General features: G+C 57.7%; 1 protein-coding gene across 1 annotated transcript in view; it reads right to left on the reverse strand.

Moving 5' to 3' along the window:
* Bahcc1 (BAH domain and coiled-coil containing 1) overlaps positions 1-17,865 on the reverse strand; it is a 54,682-nt gene that overhangs the window by 16,271 nt on the left and 20,546 nt on the right. Inside the window, exons 2-9 of the mRNA XM_038328163.1 lie at positions 16,321-16,500; positions 7,260-7,382; positions 2,857-4,605; positions 2,531-2,639; positions 2,030-2,220; positions 1,734-1,892; positions 1,323-1,567; positions 797-1,130 (exon numbers count right to left, since the gene is read on the reverse strand). Of these exons, the coding sequence (XP_038184091.1) occupies positions 797-1,130; positions 1,323-1,567; positions 1,734-1,892; positions 2,030-2,220; positions 2,531-2,639; positions 2,857-4,605; positions 7,260-7,382; positions 16,321-16,500 (3,090 nt within the window). The remainder of the gene's footprint in view (positions 1-796; positions 1,131-1,322; positions 1,568-1,733; positions 1,893-2,029; positions 2,221-2,530; positions 2,640-2,856; positions 4,606-7,259; positions 7,383-16,320; positions 16,501-17,865) is intronic.

A 17,865-nucleotide genomic window follows, 5' to 3' on the forward strand; every position in this document is an offset into this window, starting at 1 on the left:
CTGGCCTCGAATTCAGAGATCCACCTGCCTCTGCCTCCCGAGTACTGGGCTTAGAGGTATATGCCACCACCGCCCAGCTGGAAAAGAGGATTTTTAAGCCATGGTATTTGAATTGGGGTTTTCTCTGAACTAGAACAAGCTGGCGGTATGTGAGAGGCATTATGCCCTATTAATTTAATGCAAAACAAAATACTCAAACGCAAAACCTCTGCTGGCTTGGTCTCCTTACTGTGGAATCAGGACGGGCTTTATGTTCATCAGATGGAGTTCTCAGTGCTCAGCCTGATTCAGAGAAAATTACAGGCTCCTAGAAAGCTGTGGCGTGGCAGGCACAAGACCCCAGTAAAGTCACTTCTCCATGCCTCCAGCAGGGCAGGTTTTATCTCTGGTCCCAGATGGTGACACTGTCCCTTTGCTCAGCTTTGTTTAAAAAAAAATCTGGGTTCACCGGCTGGGGACAGGTCCTGAGTCTGACGCCACTACCTGTGGCAGGCAAGGCCTGTCACTACTCACAGGCTTGGCATTGGCCAGCAGAAGGAGTGGATCTCGTTCGTTCTTATTTTGTCCCCATCTACCCATAGTATGGGGACCTAGATCTGGGCCATAAGACTAAGCGACAGCTTATAGGAGGACAGACAAGAGGGAAGAAAAAGGAGATGAAGGACTTCGTGGCCTCAGTATAGGAATACCTGGGTAGAAGAGGGGCAGCCCCACCCGCAGTCCCACCCACCCAGCAGGGGCAGCCGCACCCACCCAGCAGGGGTAGGACTTGTCAGGCAACGGTTCCTGCTCTTACCTGGTTCCAGTGTGGTGAGGTTGGTTCCAGCCCGCTGGCCCTCCCCACTCTTGTCCTTGGTGCCAGGCACCTTGGAGCCAGGCCCTGGGCTGCCAGTAGGGCAGACAGATAAAGTGCAGGGGGCGCTGGGCCGAGGTGGCGGTGAGGTGGTGCAACCAGCAGGGGTCTTCAGAGTGGGTGAGTGGCAGCAGGGCGAGAGCTTGACCGGGCCTGTAGTGGCAGATGAGGGGGTGCCCTTGGCCATGGGGGTTAAGGCAACTGGCTTGTGGGTGGACTTTGGGGCCTTCTCCTGGGCAGGTTCCTCCAGCTCCATGTGGCGATCCTCAGGCTTGCGCTGTTGGGGGAGGGGCGAAGAGGCTCAGATGGCCATACCCTCAGTACCCCCGTGGCCCACTGCTTGGTGGGAAACATGCAAGCATGCAAGAGTGTCTGTCCTGGGGCCATCTGCATGGGGCCATCTGCATGGGGCCTAGAGGGGTAGAACTATCTTGGGTCTCAGGTTGGGTGGCTGTTGGGAGCATGGTACCTGGAACTGGGCAGCTCGCTGTAGCTCCAGAGCCTGGGTGGCTCTCTGCTGATGCTGCTGCTGCTGCTGCTGCTGCTGCTGTTGTTGTTGCTGCTGTTGCTGTTGCTGCAGTGCATACAACTCTTGCTGCCGAAGCAGCTGGGACCGAGAGTACACTGGGAGCTGGCCAGGGTGTTGCATGTGTGAGGCAGGGCCCCGGGCCCCATACATGGGGGGCCACAGTGAAGCCTGATCCATAACTTCCGCTGCGGCAGAGGACCAGAGAGATGACTCCAGTAAGCTCCAGCCAGAGGTGAAAGGCCCAGGTACCTCCTAGTGGTCCAGGCACTCCTCCCACCTGCCCACCCCACCAACACTGCTGTCCTCAGATCCACTGCCCACAGCCCCCATGCAGACAGTCAGGGTCCTTACCAAGTGTGTGAGGGGTAGTGTGGGCTGTGGGTTCCGAGGGCAAGATGACCAGCTGCGTGGGCGCATCTTGGGGAAGAGGGAACACTGACGGCATGGATCCGGGCACCGAAGCTGGGAAGCCAGGGGGTAGGTTCTGGTGCAGAGCAGGGTGTCCGAGGCCTGGAGAGCAACAGTGTAGCAGGGTTCAGGCCAGAGAGTCCACATGGAAGGGACGCTCAGGCTTCCCATTCCCCAATGGCCAGGAGGGGATGACCTCCAACCCCAGGACAGCCTCCCAGTGCTCTCGGAACACTGACCATAAGAATGTCCCCCCATCCACAAGGAGGGACTTCGGGTACGGGGCAGCCAGTGCGGGTGGGCGGGGTGGGGGTGGGGGGCCGGGTCCCCGCCCAGCTGGCCCCCTTGCATCATGAGGTGGGGGGGCAGGTCTCCAGGGCAGCTGCTTGACGGGTGGATCCGGGCAAATTCCACGAGGTCTTTGTTGTCTCTGTAAGATCATTAGAGTCAGCTTGCCCCCTCCTTGCCCCATCCAACCCCAACCCCTCAACAGACTGTCAACCTGCCAAGGGGAAATGGGGGTGGAGAGCTCCTAAGAGACCCCAGACTCTGGGCCTCGGTTCCCAGTAGCGTTGCGGCTGGCAGAGGGTAAGTGAGCAGAGCCCTCCGGGAATGTTGGAATGCTGTGTATGCCAGGCACATGACAGGCGAGTGCCTGGTGTCATGGTTGTGACACGTCCCTTCCTCCCATGAGGACTCCGAGAGAGCAAACCCACCAAGGGCCTCCACTCGGCTCTTACTGTAAGAGCAGTTCACGGCCAGGCAGCCCAAGGCGGTCGTCACACATCCTGGTCCTTTCCTCCTCACTCTCCAGGTCCAGTGTGTGGTTAGCACGGGATCCCGCAGCAGCTTGACAGAGTGAAGACGGAAGAAAGATCAGGCTGCGATATCCAGAGAGTCTGAAGCGTGCCTAGAGTCGGGGGCTCATGCACTGAGGCGGGGTCCCTGGCCCTGGGGGCTTTAAAGATCTTCTAGGGGCAGACGTACGGGGTCCATGGGGTTCACAGGCAGGAAGGGAACACTGTGGGTGCTATCCGCCTTGCTTCCCTGACCGAGAACATCCTACCTTTGAAGGTGGGGGCGGCCCTGCCCTGCCGCCCACTGTTGGTACTGTAGGCTGTATCGGGTCTGCTGACTGTGTCCTTCTGCCGGGCCAAGGCCACCGCAATGCCCACGGGTGGCTGCCGCACTTCCCCATCTCCGTGTGGAGCCTCGTGTTCCCGGCTGCGGGCACAGTCGGGTCTCTCCACTGGGCCTGGGCCCTTAGTGGCTGGGAACTTGGCTTCCTGCTGGACACAGCTGGCTTTGAGGCCACCCAGACCCACAAAGGGAGCCTTCTGGCCCACAACCAAGGCTTGGTTGCTGTACTTGAGCAGATTCTTCATGGCCGAGACCTCGTCTGGTGGAGTGGGGAGCTCCTGGGACAGGAGGGCTGCCTGCTGCAGGCCACCGCCAAAGGGGTCAAGGTAGGCAGTGCCCTTTCGCTCCTCGCTGACGGCCATGGAGGTACTGTGGCCTGCCTGAACCCCCCACGGAGGCATATGGGGCCCACCATAACCCAGAGATGCCAGCTCCATGGACTTGCGTTTAGCCTCAGCTCCACTGCCACCTGATTCTACCTCAGGAGCCACCAAGTGTTGCTGATGCCGGATCCGGGCCACCTTCTGGGTCGCTGGAGGGCCAGTGGGGACCTCTTTGCTGGCCATTTTGTCTAAAGTGCAGCAGGCCTGGGCGGCCTTCCCACTCAGCGAGTCTTGGTGATTGGGCCGGGCACAGTCCTGTGAAGGGGCGGGCAACTCGAAGTAGCCACTTTTGTCCAGACCACCTTTGGGAAGTCCAGGGAAAGGGGCCTCGGGGCCCGCACTGAGATACTCCAGGCCCTTTAGCCGGGGGTGGAGGGCCGCCTCGAAGCCCCCAGGTCGCCGTTCGCCCTTGCCCTCGGCCTTCAGGTGGGCATAGGAGACTCCGTAGGATGCACCATGGTCGGGGGCCATGTTCCCCTCCAGGTGGCGGTCCTTGCCATCGCTGGCCACGGCACAGGCCTCTGCTACTTGGAAAGGGCGGCTCTTATCAGCCAGGTGTCCCACAGAAGGCACAAAGGTGGGCCCGCTGGCCTTTAGGTCCCGGGAGACTTTGTCCTGCAGGGGGCAAAGCCCATCTGGACCTGCATGCAGCTGCAGACAGGGGAAAGAGCCTGCAGGGCCTGTGCTGAGGGGAGGGGGCGGCCCGGAAGGCAGGCCAGAGGGCACGGTGTAGGACACAGCGTGGTGCAGCATCTGCCTCCGCTCCAGGCACTCGCTGAAGGCTGGCCCAGGCTCCACAGGGCCTGCCACCTCCTTGGCACAGCGTCCGGGCGCCGCGACACCGGTGCTGGGCCGGCCTAGCATGCCCCCTGCACAGCTGGCCAGCGAGGCCTTGCCCATGTCACCGTTGAGTACCTTGGTGTTGAGCAGGCAGGAGGTGAGATGTTTGGGGCGGCCCTCACAGGACCCTCGGGGTGCCGGACCCCCCTCCTTGCAGGGCCCCTCGGTGGGCATGGGCGGCACCAGCTTTTGTCGGTCTTTGCTGCCGTCTTCTTCGGCCACTGGGCGTTCTCTGCCCTCTGCTACCTTGCTGGCTTTCTCTTTGCCTAGTTCTTTACCCATGAGGAAGCGGTCAAACTCCTTAGGACCCTTCTGCAGCGGGGCAGCCTCAATGCGGTCCCGGCTGCAGGATCCAATGGGATGAGCAGGAGTGGCTCGGGGCACCCCGGGGAAATTGTGGTTGGCGGGTAGGATTGTGGGCTGCGGGGGCAGGTTTCCCAGGTAGAAGTTATCTGTGAGCCAAAAAAAAGAAAGCCAAGGTCAGCAGGAAGTGGGGAGCAGCCAGCCACGAGCCTGGACTAGTGTCCCCCACTCTAGCAAAGCTGCTGTTTCGTCTTGTTTGTATTTTTGTTTGTTTTCAAATGAAAGGGGCTAGTGAGATGGCTCAGCAGTGAAGAGCTCTCCCTGGTTAAGCGGTTAGCAGCACTTCCTGTTCTTGCAGAGGACCCAGGTTCGGCTCCCAGCACCCACAAGACAACTCACAGCCATCTCTCCAGCTTCAGTGACCTGTGTGGGCACCAGGCACACACCCGGTGCACGAACATACATGCAGGCAAAACACTCAGGCATGTAACATGAAATTTAAAAAATTCTAAAAAATATTTTTGAAATCATAGGCACGCATAACGCCACATAAAACAACCACATTCCGCTGTTCAGTTCAGGGCACCGAGCAGATCAGCAGTGCGGTTTGAGCATCACCGACATCCACCGCCAGGATTTGATCAACTTTCCAAACAAGCTTCCCTTTCTAAACACTGGCAGAGCCCTGACCCGGTCTTTTCCTACAGCCAGCTTGACGTCTCAGATTTTCAGTGTGGAGGTGGGGAGAGACAGCTCTACAAAACTCTGGCGATGGGCAGCCTAGACCGGGTGCTGTGGGCAGACAAGTGCCTAGCGGTGCAGGGGGCAGGGATGCCTGCAGCTCCTACCCCTCTCCTACACCAAGCGCTGTGGCTGCCATGGTAACAGTGAGTCCAGGGTGTCTGAAGATGGGACGGTGTGGGAGACCTACCTCTGGGACACTCTGAGGAGCCCCCGCCCCAGACATCTTTTCTGACTATCTCTGATTAACAGAACTGGGGTGGGGACAAAGTAGGGAGGAGGAGAAGCAGTCTCTGGTGAGACGGAACTGCACCCGCCTTGCATCTCAACCCCGGCAGCTCTGGGTCACCCAGTTTGTGGATGGTAGCTCCTTCCCTTGCAGTCCAGCCATAATCTGGGGCAAACCCTTCCTGCCCAGGTGGGGTCAGCTCCATGTTGTCATCAGTAAGCCCAGGGGATACCCACCCTCGGCCCGCCAAGCTAGAGCCACATCAAGTCTCTGGAAGACCCTACGGGAAGCCCTGCCTTCCCCTAGTAGGGAGGGTGGGCAGCAGGGTGGGCAGCAGGGCCAGGGCCCTGCTAAGGGAGAGCATGAGGCAGGGGAAACAAAAAAAAAACGTTTGCAACTTGTAAAACTGTCTTCAGTCATGTAAATTCCTTGTCAATTTCCTCTAATTAGAAACAAGGGGGAAGGGGAGAAGGGAAGGGGTAGCCCAGGAGAAACCTAATTAGCTCAATTTCCAAAACCAAATAATGTTCTTGGATGAAGCTCCACCGCAATATTGTGAAAGCCGAGAGGCCTGGCCAGCAGCCGCCAAGACACCAGTCGGCCCCACCACCCGGAGGGAGTCCCTGGGCCCAGGTTCACCAGTCTGGTTTCTAGGGCTTAGCCTAGCCACCTGCCCACCCTTGACAGATGCTGTCAAAACAGCTGCAGGCATGGGGGTGGTGTGTGTGACTAAGGGCTCGGTAGGTCCAGCCCACAAGCACTCAAGCCTGGTTCCCGGGAGCTTGTGGCAGGGCAGCCTGCGCCATTCACTGCTAAGCCAGTCTCAGCAAGGCCAAGGCTATTCTGAGCTTCAGAGACTCTTAAGACTCTTCCTTGTTCAAATGTGCAAAACCACTCCAAGGATCCAGATATGCCAGACGCTCTGAGGTCATTAGTTCACCTTCCTGATCCAGGAGGGCTGCCCAAAGGCACCCTGCACTCTGCTGGTATCTCAGTTCCTAATGGCTACTGGCAAAGAGAGGGCACTGTCCTCCACCCCCAGTGGGGTTCCCTAGGGATGCATGGAAACTGCCCGGCCTCACTCTCTCCCCAACTTCTGCACTCCAGCGCTTTGTTACATGGGGACTTCCTACGTCCAGCACCCCCAGAAGGACCCTAGCCCCCATATCCAAGCTGGGCTTACCTACCCAAACTGTACTTACTCAAGGGGTCCCTCCCTCAGCCTAGCCTGCAAACTAAGGTCATTAAGAATACATGCCTCGGCCCTGGCATGCATCTTCTGACATCACTAACTCTAGCCTTACAGGACTCTATGTCTGGGTTTGCGTCTTATCTCACCATGGGGCCACCTGAAACGGAAGTGTGGCCACTAACCAATGACAGCCCCAGGTTTAGCCACATCGTAGAAAAATGTCCCAAAATACAAACATCCCCTCAAAACCAAAATGCCTCCATTTAGTGACAGGAACTGAAATCGCTGGCTTTCCCCAGCCCCCACACAGCCACCTCTAGCCAGGTGGGAGCTAAATCACTGTTCCAACGATGTCTGCCTGAGGAGCTGTCTCAAGGGACAGGGCTAGGGCAGGGGCTCCTGGCAGTCTAGAACTGAGAGTAAGTCAGGACTCCTTCCAGAACGCTTCCTGCCCTGATCCTCGGTCCTCAGGGCAAGGGATAAGAGCTTGTCCCCTCACTGAGCGCCATACCCGGCAGTGGTGCCAGGACATCCTCCTCTGCGCCCCACCGAGCCCGGAGAGGAGAGCTCACCCAGTCTGCTGCTTTCGCTGGTACCCCTTAAGCTCACCCTCAGCATGCACTGCACCCCACAGCACTTGCCTTTTTGGGTTCCATAGAAACGATGTTGCCCATAGAGAACATTGCTGTTTCCATGGTGATCCAAGTGGCTCACGGGTAGGAAGGTAGATGCCAGACTCCCCGAAAATCTGGGGTACGCAGGAGCTAGGGAAGCAAAGCACTGGTTGCAGAGACGACTCTCAACTCCCTGGCCCTCACCACCCTGACCCCAAGGAGGCAAGAGGCAGGCAGGCAGCCCAGGAGCAACACCCCACGGAGTCTGCTCACAGCCCGCCGGTGGGAAATCAACCCATCAATACATCATATTAACTCTGACTCGACTAATACCATCCCTCCGGTGCAGCACAAATTGAATTGCTGATGGGCTAGGGGCTGGAGAGAGGGGAGGCTGCCTCTGATTCCCTCCCAGCAGTACTTGGTGTGGTAGGAGCTTTCAGGCCAGGCAACAGAGGGGCAATATGGACTCTGTGAGTTCTCAGACAAGGGAGAGCCAAACCAGACAGGGCCTCCAGCCTGCACCCTCTGCAGGCACCCAGGGAAGCAGATGGTCTTGGAAGAGCTGTGCTGTACCACAGCTGGTCTGGGTGACTCACACTCTTAGGTGGCTGAAGCTAGGATGTGGCTAGTAGTTCCCACTTGTTGGAAGCCATGGACTTCTTCCCTCAACTGGGAACCCAGCATCTTATGCTCCTGTTGGCAAGGTCCCTGGTGTACAAGGCCTTAGCCCCAACTCCTACCTGGCAACTTGTCTGTACCTCAGAGGCAGCCTAAGTTCTGAAGGGCTGTACCTACCTGGCATAGTAATGCTAACCACAGCCTAGCGCCAATCCCACCCTGTTGACCTTGGGCCTAATGTGGCCCTTGGCACCTAGAACAATGTTGCTTTTCCCCTGACCCACGAGGTCCTAGCTTGCAAGAAAGATGTCTGGGCCCTGAGAGCAAGCCTTGGGAAGGAGCACAAAAGCTACATTAGTGGGAGCTGGAGAGATGCCTCAGTGGTTAAGGACACTGGTTGTTCTTGCAGAGGACCGGGATTCAAGTCCCAGTACCCACAGAGCAGTTCACAACCTCCCATAACCCCATTATCAGGGAACCCGACATCTGATCTCAGTGGGTACCAGTCGCACATATGGTATAGACATACATGCAAGCAAAATATTCACACACGTTAAAATAAAATCAGCACATAAAAAACATTTTTTAAAAGGAAAAAAAAGCTGCAGCATTGCACAGGCTCCTCTTAGGAGGTTCATAGCTGGAGACTCAGTGTCACCAAGCCCCAAGGATTACAGCTTCTTGGCTGGTCCCTCCCATCAAGCCTGGCAGGAGCCTGGGGACCTGGACCTCCATCAAACCCACCAAAAGGAGTCTTGGCTGCTAGCAGCTACAGACCCTACCCACCGCTGTCACCAAGACAGCTGCTAAGATGTGGGGAGGGGAACTTACCGTCTCCTCCAGCCTGGCTGCTGGCTCAGGCAGCTGGCTTTCTCTGTTAAACGGGGTGACTGGATCAGACTGAAGCTATCCCTACAAGGGACTGCACGAACTCAGCACCAAGGCCATTGGTCGACTCAGGATGAATCTAAAGGCCAGCTGTGGGTACGTGGGGTTGGGGCACCCTGGGGTCTGTTGTGAGCATTAGGCAGAGGCCACCCAGGGTGAACTGGGAGACCTGGAGGATCGACTCAGAGATATTGCCAGGGAAGCAGGCATTTCCCCACACTACAGAACAAACTGCAACAGAAGCAGCCAGGTGTGTGCTGCTCTGGAGGTGTCCGCATGGCCAGGCATCAGGACTCTCTGAGCATCACAGCGAGGTCACAGACAAGTGTCGCAGCCCCAGCTTCACTCAGCCTTGCTACACTTGGCCACCCTGACTCTTTCACCACAGAAATCCCAGGCTGTTGAGGCGTTGGGAGAATGAGGTGAAACCCTTTAGAAGCAGAGCCAGAACCACGTGAGTGCTACCTGGCCATGTCTGTCCTGTCCCACGTCTCCGAAAGCTGATCTGCCTGGATACTGAAGTAGAGTTCTCTGTGGCATGGGGCCGGGCATCTCTGGAGCATCTTTGACACCCAGCTCAGACCAAGGACTCCGAGTTGGTAAACAATTCACAGCACACACACAAGTCCCGGGCAGAGACCACACATTACACCTTACTTCCATGGGGTCACCACTCAGAAGCCTGACCAATGACACCGTGGGGCAATCACTAGTCCGGTGGCGGCTCTTGGGTGCTCCATGCAGGAAGACATCTATCTTGCCCATCTGGCCATGCAGACTTCCATCTGAGTCACAAGGCGCAGGGGGGGGGGGGAACGTGTGAAGACTCAGGTTTCTGTGACACGGAAACCTGCCCACAGGTGTAGCGCCATCTCCCCTCAGACCACATGGAAGGACTGGGAGACGGTGCCCACGGCCAGGCCTGCTCCCCTCTTGCTGAAGAGCAGGCTGGGACTGCAAGACCTGTCCCGCTGGCCTGGTGTGTGTGGACACATCTACAGCAGATGTTAGCCAGATTACACCCAGCTCCTGGAAGACTTGACAAAAGCTAAGAGGCCTGGGTGGGAGCAGCTGGGCAGGGGGGCTGGGGCCTGGGGGGGTAAACCACTGCAGCTGTCCCCTGTAATTGGCTGTTGTTAAATGTTTTACGGGCCTGGGTTTTTTTTTTTTTTTTTTTTTTTTTTTTTTGGGTAAACAGAAGTCTGTAAAATTCCTCCTTCCCAGACAATGTTTCCAGGCTCAGACACCCCCCACCCCCCGCCCCACACTCCCTGAGAAGGCCTGGGCCTCTTCCTGATCTCTGGGAGCAATGGACACTTGGCTAACTGAGTAAGAGGACTCCCTTCCCACCCACGGCACTTTGGGCGCTGCGGAAAGGGCAGCCAGTCCAGGGAGCGGGGCTGAAATCTACCAGCCATTCCGACGCACAGAGGTTCTTCGTCCCCCAGGCCTCAAATGGGGAACTGAGGAGAGAAAGAATAGTGGGGGGCAAGAGAGGGGCAAAGGGGGGTCCTCTTAGGCAGCAATCGAAAGGCCTCTTTATTCTCCCTAGCACGGTACTCCCTAACTCCCTAAAGAGGAAAAGAGAAAATGACTTCTGAATCAGAGCTACTGGGACCAGAAGCCAAGGCTGGGAGACAGGCATCCTAAAACAACCAAGGAGACCAGGCCTGGGATGGGAAGATCCAGGGGGTATCCTGGTAGGGGTGGCCTGCAGCATCAGGGAGAAGACCCCGGGGCGGAGAGAACTCACATTTCTGACCACTAGGTCTGCTCAGCCCAGTCTTCTGCTGGAAGGTCCAGACCCCAGGGCATCTTTTTTTTTTTTTAATTTATTTATTTATTATGTATACAATATTCTGACTGCATGTGTGCCTGAAGGCCAGAAGAGGGCACCAGATCTCATTACAGATGCTTGTGGTTGCTGGGAATTGAACTCAGGACCTTTGGAAGAGCAGGCAATGCTCTTAACCACTGAGCCATCTCCCCAGCCCCCCAGAGCATCTCTTTTCCCACAGCTTCTGCCCGTGAAGGTGGAGCGGCTGTGATGGCTCCGGTGATCATGTGACCTGATCACATGACACATCTGAGACCACCTAAGCTGACTTGGGGAAGGAGCCCTGGGGGCCATGACCACAGCTACCAAAACCCTGGTGATGGTGAAGGTGTGTGTGGGGGGGGGATAACTGATCAACAGGCAGAAAAAGAAAATATGGCTGCCAGTAAGGGGCAGCTACGAGGTGGGGGCTCTTCCTGCCTACCTAGAGATACAGACACCTAGAAGGTCCTCAGACTGACTGCAAGCCTCCACCTTCCCAGCAGGAGACGTGGGACTCTGCGGTGTGTGCCGTTCTTTAGGATGCTGTCATACTCAACAGGAACCTGGAGGTAGCCCTTTCCCGTCTACTTACAGCCAGCGATTTCCACTGCCGTCTATTCAGATAGAGCAGAGTGCTGGGCTAAGAATCCTACAGCTAGATTCTCATGCCGCTTAATTGACTAGTAATGTCTGCCCTGGGAACAGGCAGGATGTGGCAGCCAGTTCACAGGATGCTTGCCATCTCTGCTTTAGTGGCTGAAGGGAGTAGCCTAGCAACAAGCCAGGTTCTCCCTGCCAAATGCCCCCGCTTCAGGGTCTCTTCATGCTAGCTGGTCGGACTCCTCGTCATCGAGGCCAGGATTTCAGAGTGAAGCTCCCAGGACTGACCACCCAAGTGGTTGGAGGTTGGAGGCCTGCACAGTGCTGACCCGTAACTGCAGGGAACAAGGCCCTGCAGTCTCCATGTCCCTGGGCTGAGAGGAATAACTATGAGCCCAAGGAGCCAGGCTCCCATGGGCAGTCTGCCCTGGATCCAGAGGACAGTCCTCCGCATCACGAGGAGGAGCTTGGCACTGGCCAGCGGGCAAAATTACGGGGCTGGTTCCGGAAGTCAACCGGTGATGGGAAAAGCCAGAAGCCGGAGTTTCCTAGATTTGGCGCCAACACCTTTCTGGCACCTAGGATGAAGCACTCCCGTGAGGTCCACTGTGCCTGGGATTCCAGCGAGCGGTACACCTGGATGGCAGCGGTCTTTGCCCAGGTCAGACCCAAAGACCACAGCCACTGCCCACCCCGCTGTCCCCAGTGTCTCTGAGAAAGGGTGCAGAAGCTGCTCTGAGGTACCGATCCTGAGTCGTTCTGTGTCCAAGCAGCTGTGTTACCCAGAGTGGTTTATAGATGAAGAAAACAGGCTCGGAGCCTCTAAGCCGAGTGTCGGAACCTAAGGCTAATGCAGCTCTTGAGGCTGTGACACCCCAAGGTGAACCTCTGAGACCCTGTAGCTGCTCCCTTCGGACGAGGCGGCTGGAGGTAGCCTAACCGTTGGAGAGTCCATGATGTCCCCCAAAATCTTAGGGTGGCCAGATTTCCCCAACTAGCTCAGCAGCTCCTGTGGACACGGGTAGGGACACTATGAGATTTGGGGGACAGAGGGTGAGGCAGAAGACCAGAAAGGAAGGGCCGAGGTGCAGGGGTATTTCATGTATAGAGGCAGCAGGTGTAGAGAGGGCTTATAGTTGGCAGCGGCTAAGCATGTGGGCGGCTCCTGGGGAGGAACCAAGTTCTGATTCCAGCACCCACCTCTGACGGTTCACAAGGACCCACAACCTAGCTCCAGGAGACCCAATGCCCTCTTCTGGACTCACGAGTAGCTACACTCACGTGTGTGCATGCCCACACACAGAAACACGTTTACACACGTCATTAAAAATTCAAAATAATCTTAAAACTTTTTCAAAGGGAGGAAGGGGCGGTTGTAGGGTGCAGTGGTTCATGCCTACAGATCAGCAATGAGGTAGAGACGACAAAGGGGTCTCTACAGTTATTAGACCAGACGAACGGTCTTCACAAAAACTTCAAGGCCAACCAGAGCTACACGGTAAGTCTGTTTCAAGAAAACCAAATGAAAACAAAAAGGGGAAAGAGAGAGCCCCAGGGTCTGAAGAAAAAGGGTTAGGGTAGCCACCAGGGGGCAGTTCCAGGGGACGGAGTCTGATGGCCACGGAAGCCTTTGGCCCACCCATGTGGGTGGGGGCCGGATAGGACCTGTCTTCCTGCTGGACACGTTCCAGCCCCTGCTCACCCCTGTGCTAAGTCTCGAGGCCTCCTCATAAGGTACCGAGGGAGACAGAGGCAGCTGGAGAAATGTGGGTGTGTGTGGTCTGGGCAGCAGGACACGCTTGGTGGTGGCTCCTGTGTGTGGAATCCAGCCAGGCATGGATGGAGAAGTGGCCACCAGGGTGGGTGTGGCTTTGACAGAAGTTGGCTAGGCAGCCAGCCAGCCAGGGCTGGCACGTGTGCCCATGGCTCCCCCTCCAGGTGGCATAAGAGACCACGACTGGTCGGGCCCAGTGAGCTTGGAGTTCCTGTACCCCTCGCCAAGCCCCTAGCAACAGCATCCCTTTTCATTGCCCTGTGGGTGGTCCTAAGCAGGCAGCTGGTGGGGGGTGCGGGCTCACTGACAATAGGGCCAGCTGTGCCGCACCACACCCCAGCCCCAAGCACCCAGGCCAGGTTGGCAGTTAGCCACTCACCTCTGTCCCAGGCTAGTTCTACTGTCCACCCTACCCCAAGGCTCTGAAGGCCCATCATCTTGGGTGAGCCAAAGGGCCCAGAAGGCCCGGGGCGAAGCAAGAAAGCCCTGCTCCGGGCCAGATGTTCCTAGGCGGCTCCTCCAACACCAGGGTGCATCTCTTGAACCCCCAGCTGTTCCAGGGACACAGGAAGCCCGGGCCCCCACTCTAGCAGCTGCCTTGCAGATGGTGAGGGGGGTGGTGTTCTAGCTGTCTGAGAGTCCCTGTCAAGAGTAGGAGGGCACCTATGGCTAACTCCCACGGGAAGAGCTACTTGTCAGCCCTATCCTGGCCTACCTGCCCTAGACATAAGAAGGCGCAGGGCAGGGAGGGGGCAGGGAGCAGGCCAGGCAGAGTCCCTGGATCTCCACATTCAGGGGTGGTTGAAGGAAGCAGGACAAGGGTAAGCTGGGCCTCCTGGCCTACTGCCCAGGAAGCCCCCATTGTGGATGGCCCCCATTCTTTGGCCGTGTCGCGTGGCCCCTGCCTGCCTTGCCCCCCGCCCTCCTGTACACACATGGCCGAGAAACAGGCCCTAGCACGTGGAGCCAGCTGGCACCCCGTCAGACTAGCAGCCAGGCACACTGCCAGGGCAGCCAGCCAGCCTGCCACTCGCTCCCGCCCCGCCCGCCCTGGCCTCTACCTCACAGAGCAGGCTGCACCATGTGACCTGTCTGTCAGGGAGCGAGGCTGGAGACGTAGAAGACAGGGGATCCCCCGTGGGGGGAGGAGGGCGGGGAGGGGGTAACCTGAGGCACGGGCCTGAGAAGGACGGGTTGTCACAGGACTCCCAAACAGATGCGGACTCGCTGCCACTCTGGGGTAACTCGGAAGGTTGCATGCGTGCACAGCCCACTCCAGGACGGCTGCCTCCCCACACACCTGTCTCCAGCCCCCAGTGGGCCCTGGCTCTGCTGTGCGGAGCCCTGAACATCCCGCTTCTTGTACCGCCCTCCCCTACCTGACTCTGGGAACTTCAACTCACACCTGCCACAGTGGGTGCCCCCACAGTGGGCAAAGACTCCCGTTGTCCTTGGAGCTGGTCTCAGAGACAAAAGCTTTCTCCTTGGGACACAGCCAGGCCCCTATTCCTGCCCTGAATGCAGGATGTGGGGCAGAGTGTGAGCAAGTGGTAGGGACGCAGCCCAGAAGGAAGCCAAGAGCTAGGCTCTATCTCCACAGCACACTGCCTGAGCACCGGCTTTCACCAGACAAGGGGGCATCCTTGGGGCTAGGGCATGAAAGTGGAACCTACAGAGGCTGGGCCCCATTGGGGCTCTGAGGTTTGGGGGTACCTAGGAAGGGTGATAAGCAACTCTAACAGACAACCATTGATATACGGGGAAGTAGATGGCTGTGGATGCCCTCAGCAGCCTCCACCCACCCTCTTGGGTGAGTGGCCCAATAAGGAACAGGACTGGACTCTAGGGCAGGTGGTGCCACCCACAAACCACCCTTCTTGCTGGTGGTATCTCCTGGCGAGGGATGGAGAGGAAACAGGCACATGTGTCTCTACTGAGTGGGAGGTGGGCCGAAATTCCTGGGTGCTGATGGGGCAATGGTGGTCACAAGGACAGAAATCGAGGCAGGTGGCCCAGGTCAAGGGGTGCACCTGTGGTCAGTCCAGGGCTACAGCCCTGTCTCGAGTGGCCTCTGCTGCTTGCTCCTCCTGCTCGGCCACCCCCATCCTTCCTGCAAACATCCTGGGAGCCAGATGCTGTGGCCAGCTGGGAGATGCCAGCAGACACAAAGACCGAGTTGGAGAACAGGGAGCGAGTGTTTCCTGCAGGGCCCGGGGCCACCCACAGCTGGCCAGGGAGTCTCTTACCAGGGTCCAGCTCTGTCCTCCACCCAGGACTCTAATGGGAGGGCTGGGGTAGGTCTGAGCTGAAGACCCCACTCTGCCTATTCGGTCCCCAGGACCTGGTCCACCCAGGAGATCACGGCTTCTTATCGCCTGGCCATCCATGTGTACTCTGGGCAGAGCCCAAAGCCCAGATTACTCTGACAACTGTCCCTCCCTTGTCACCTGTCCTGTTTGGAAAACAGCCCCTTCTTGTTGCACAAAGAGAGGTTTCTCAGGCTTCCAGCAGTGCCGGGCGCTAATCTCTCTGCCTAGAGCGGGGCGGGCGGGCTGTGCGCCGTGTGTGGGTCCACTGCGCTCTGTAAACAGGACGCTTGAGCGCGGCAGTCATTGAGTTACGGCAGTGCCTGGTGCCAGGAGTGAGAGCTCTGTGTGCCCGCTGCCAACTGCAATTACCTCCCGCGTGCCAGCCAGGGAGGGGGGGGGGGGGTTAACCCTTCCTGTGCCACGGGGGATGTACAATCAAAGTGAGCGCGAGCAATGACTAGGCCAGGGATGCTGGGGACCCAGGGCCACCTCCCAAGTTACAAAACCAAAGTGCAAAGCAAATCTCAGACACCTAGACAAGGTACAACCTAGCCTGGGAGAGGCTAGGCGAGGTTCTAGAAGCCATCCTGTTCCATGATGCTTGAGAGTAACAGGTACTTCTGCGGCACCAAAGTGAGCCAAGCGCAAGGGTGGTGGCCTGGGAGGAGCTCTGCCATGGGCAGGACTGGCATGGGGGGTGGGAGCAATGATGGTCTCTGCCTGCTGACAGCACTCCCTGCCTCCCCCTCCCAGCTGACACATCTGGAACCCATGCCTGCTTGAGTCTGGGGAGGTGGGGGGCAGCCCACAGTGGAGGGCACAGCCCCGTCCGGCTGGCCCAGCTGCATTCCATATTTCCTTAGTTCCCCGGAATCCTCCCTGCCCACCATCTGGAGCACACATCTGGCCAGAGCCAGTGCCTACTGGGGCCACCCGATTTCCAACCAATTACCACCTCCCTTGAGAGACTTCCTCAGCAGGGAGGCAGCCCTCCTGCCCCTAGCACTCCAGGCAGAGCATGCCAGCAAGACTTTCACCAGTGGGTCCACAAGCCCTGGGGTATAGTCAGCAACTTACCTTCGTGGGAGTGGGAGAACCAGATCTGGGAGGTGGCGGGGTGGGATCCTCGGTAGGCTGGCTCAGAGGGAGAGGATGCAGGGCCACTGGGGTGTGCAGAAGCTGCGGATCCCAGGCTGCTGGTGAGGAAGCTGCCCATGAAAGAGGAGGCTGGGGGATTTCCCATCAGACGGCTGCTGGCTGTGGACACAGGACAAGGGTGAGTCTGTGGTACCCCCACGGCTCCGCATAAGCAGCGCCCACGCCCCAAAGCCCTCCTCCAGGGTGCCTAGCAGGTACCTAGCTCCCACAGAGCCCCACGGCAGGGGAAGCTGCCCACAAGTACTTGAAATCACACTCAGTGTCTGGAGCCTCCGGTGTTTTAGGAATAAAACCCTCCTACTTCAAAACCACATCACCATCTGCACCACCACCACTGACCACACCACCACCACCAACAACAACCACACTATCAACCCCACCACCATCATCACCCCTACCCCCACCCCCAACCACACCCCCAACAACCACACCAACAACAACCACACCATCAACCCCACCACCATCATCACCCCCACCCCCACCAACAACCACACCAACCACACCAATAACAACCACACCACCAACAACCACACCAACCACACCAACAACAACAACCACACCACCAACAACAACAACCACACCATCACCGCCACCACCCCCACCACCCCTACCATCCACACCACCACCAGCACCGACCACACCACCACTGGCAACCATTACTCCCATCCCACACCACCATTCATATTACCCCTCATTACACCACCAAAATCCACACCGCCATCAAGTCACCACCCGTATCACCCCCGTACCACTACCGTCCACGTAATTTGGTGACCATCGTGTCCTTGGCACCAGCACCACCCGCATCACCCAAACAGAGCACGACCGTCACCACCATTAACAACCGTATCACCAGCTAGGAACACCTGCATTACCACCACCATCGCCACCAACAGCTGTATCACCTAGTCACCACCACCGCAACAACCATCTCACCCTCTATAAACACCATCACCACCAACTAGGTCCTCAGTATAATGCCAAAAGCACGTTTAGGATCCACGGCGGACAAGTTCCCCACGGGCCTTTTCATTAGCACAGCTCCAGGCATGACAGTGCCACCTGAAGGCCTCTCTGATGCCAATGGACTTGTCAGTAAGCTGTGCCCATGCCTCACCGAGGGGGCGCCCAGGTGAAGCACCTAGAACCAGCACGGCCCCAGCCAGAGGCTGTGCGTGGGCTGCTGCTGTAGGAGCAGCGGTCCCGGCCTCTCTGGGCGGTGTGGGAGAAATGGGCCTTTCTCCTTTTCCACAGGCCACTTAGCTACCAGTCAGACCAGGACAGGGGTGGGTGGGTGGCAGTGCCAGATGAGGAAGGAAGACAGACAGGAAGGAGACACAGAACTACACGGAGCAGCTCTTTAGGTCCTCTGGGTTGCTGAGGATCAAGCCCTGATGGAGCTTCCATTGAGCAGAAGACAGTCAATCATTCGAGGCTCAGATACTGAGAGTCCCAGGTTTCGTG

This window comes from Arvicola amphibius, chromosome 4, assembly GCF_903992535.2.
Source record: "Arvicola amphibius chromosome 4, mArvAmp1.2, whole genome shotgun sequence".
In the NCBI taxonomy this organism is placed as follows: domain Eukaryota; kingdom Metazoa; phylum Chordata; class Mammalia; order Rodentia; family Cricetidae; genus Arvicola; species Arvicola amphibius.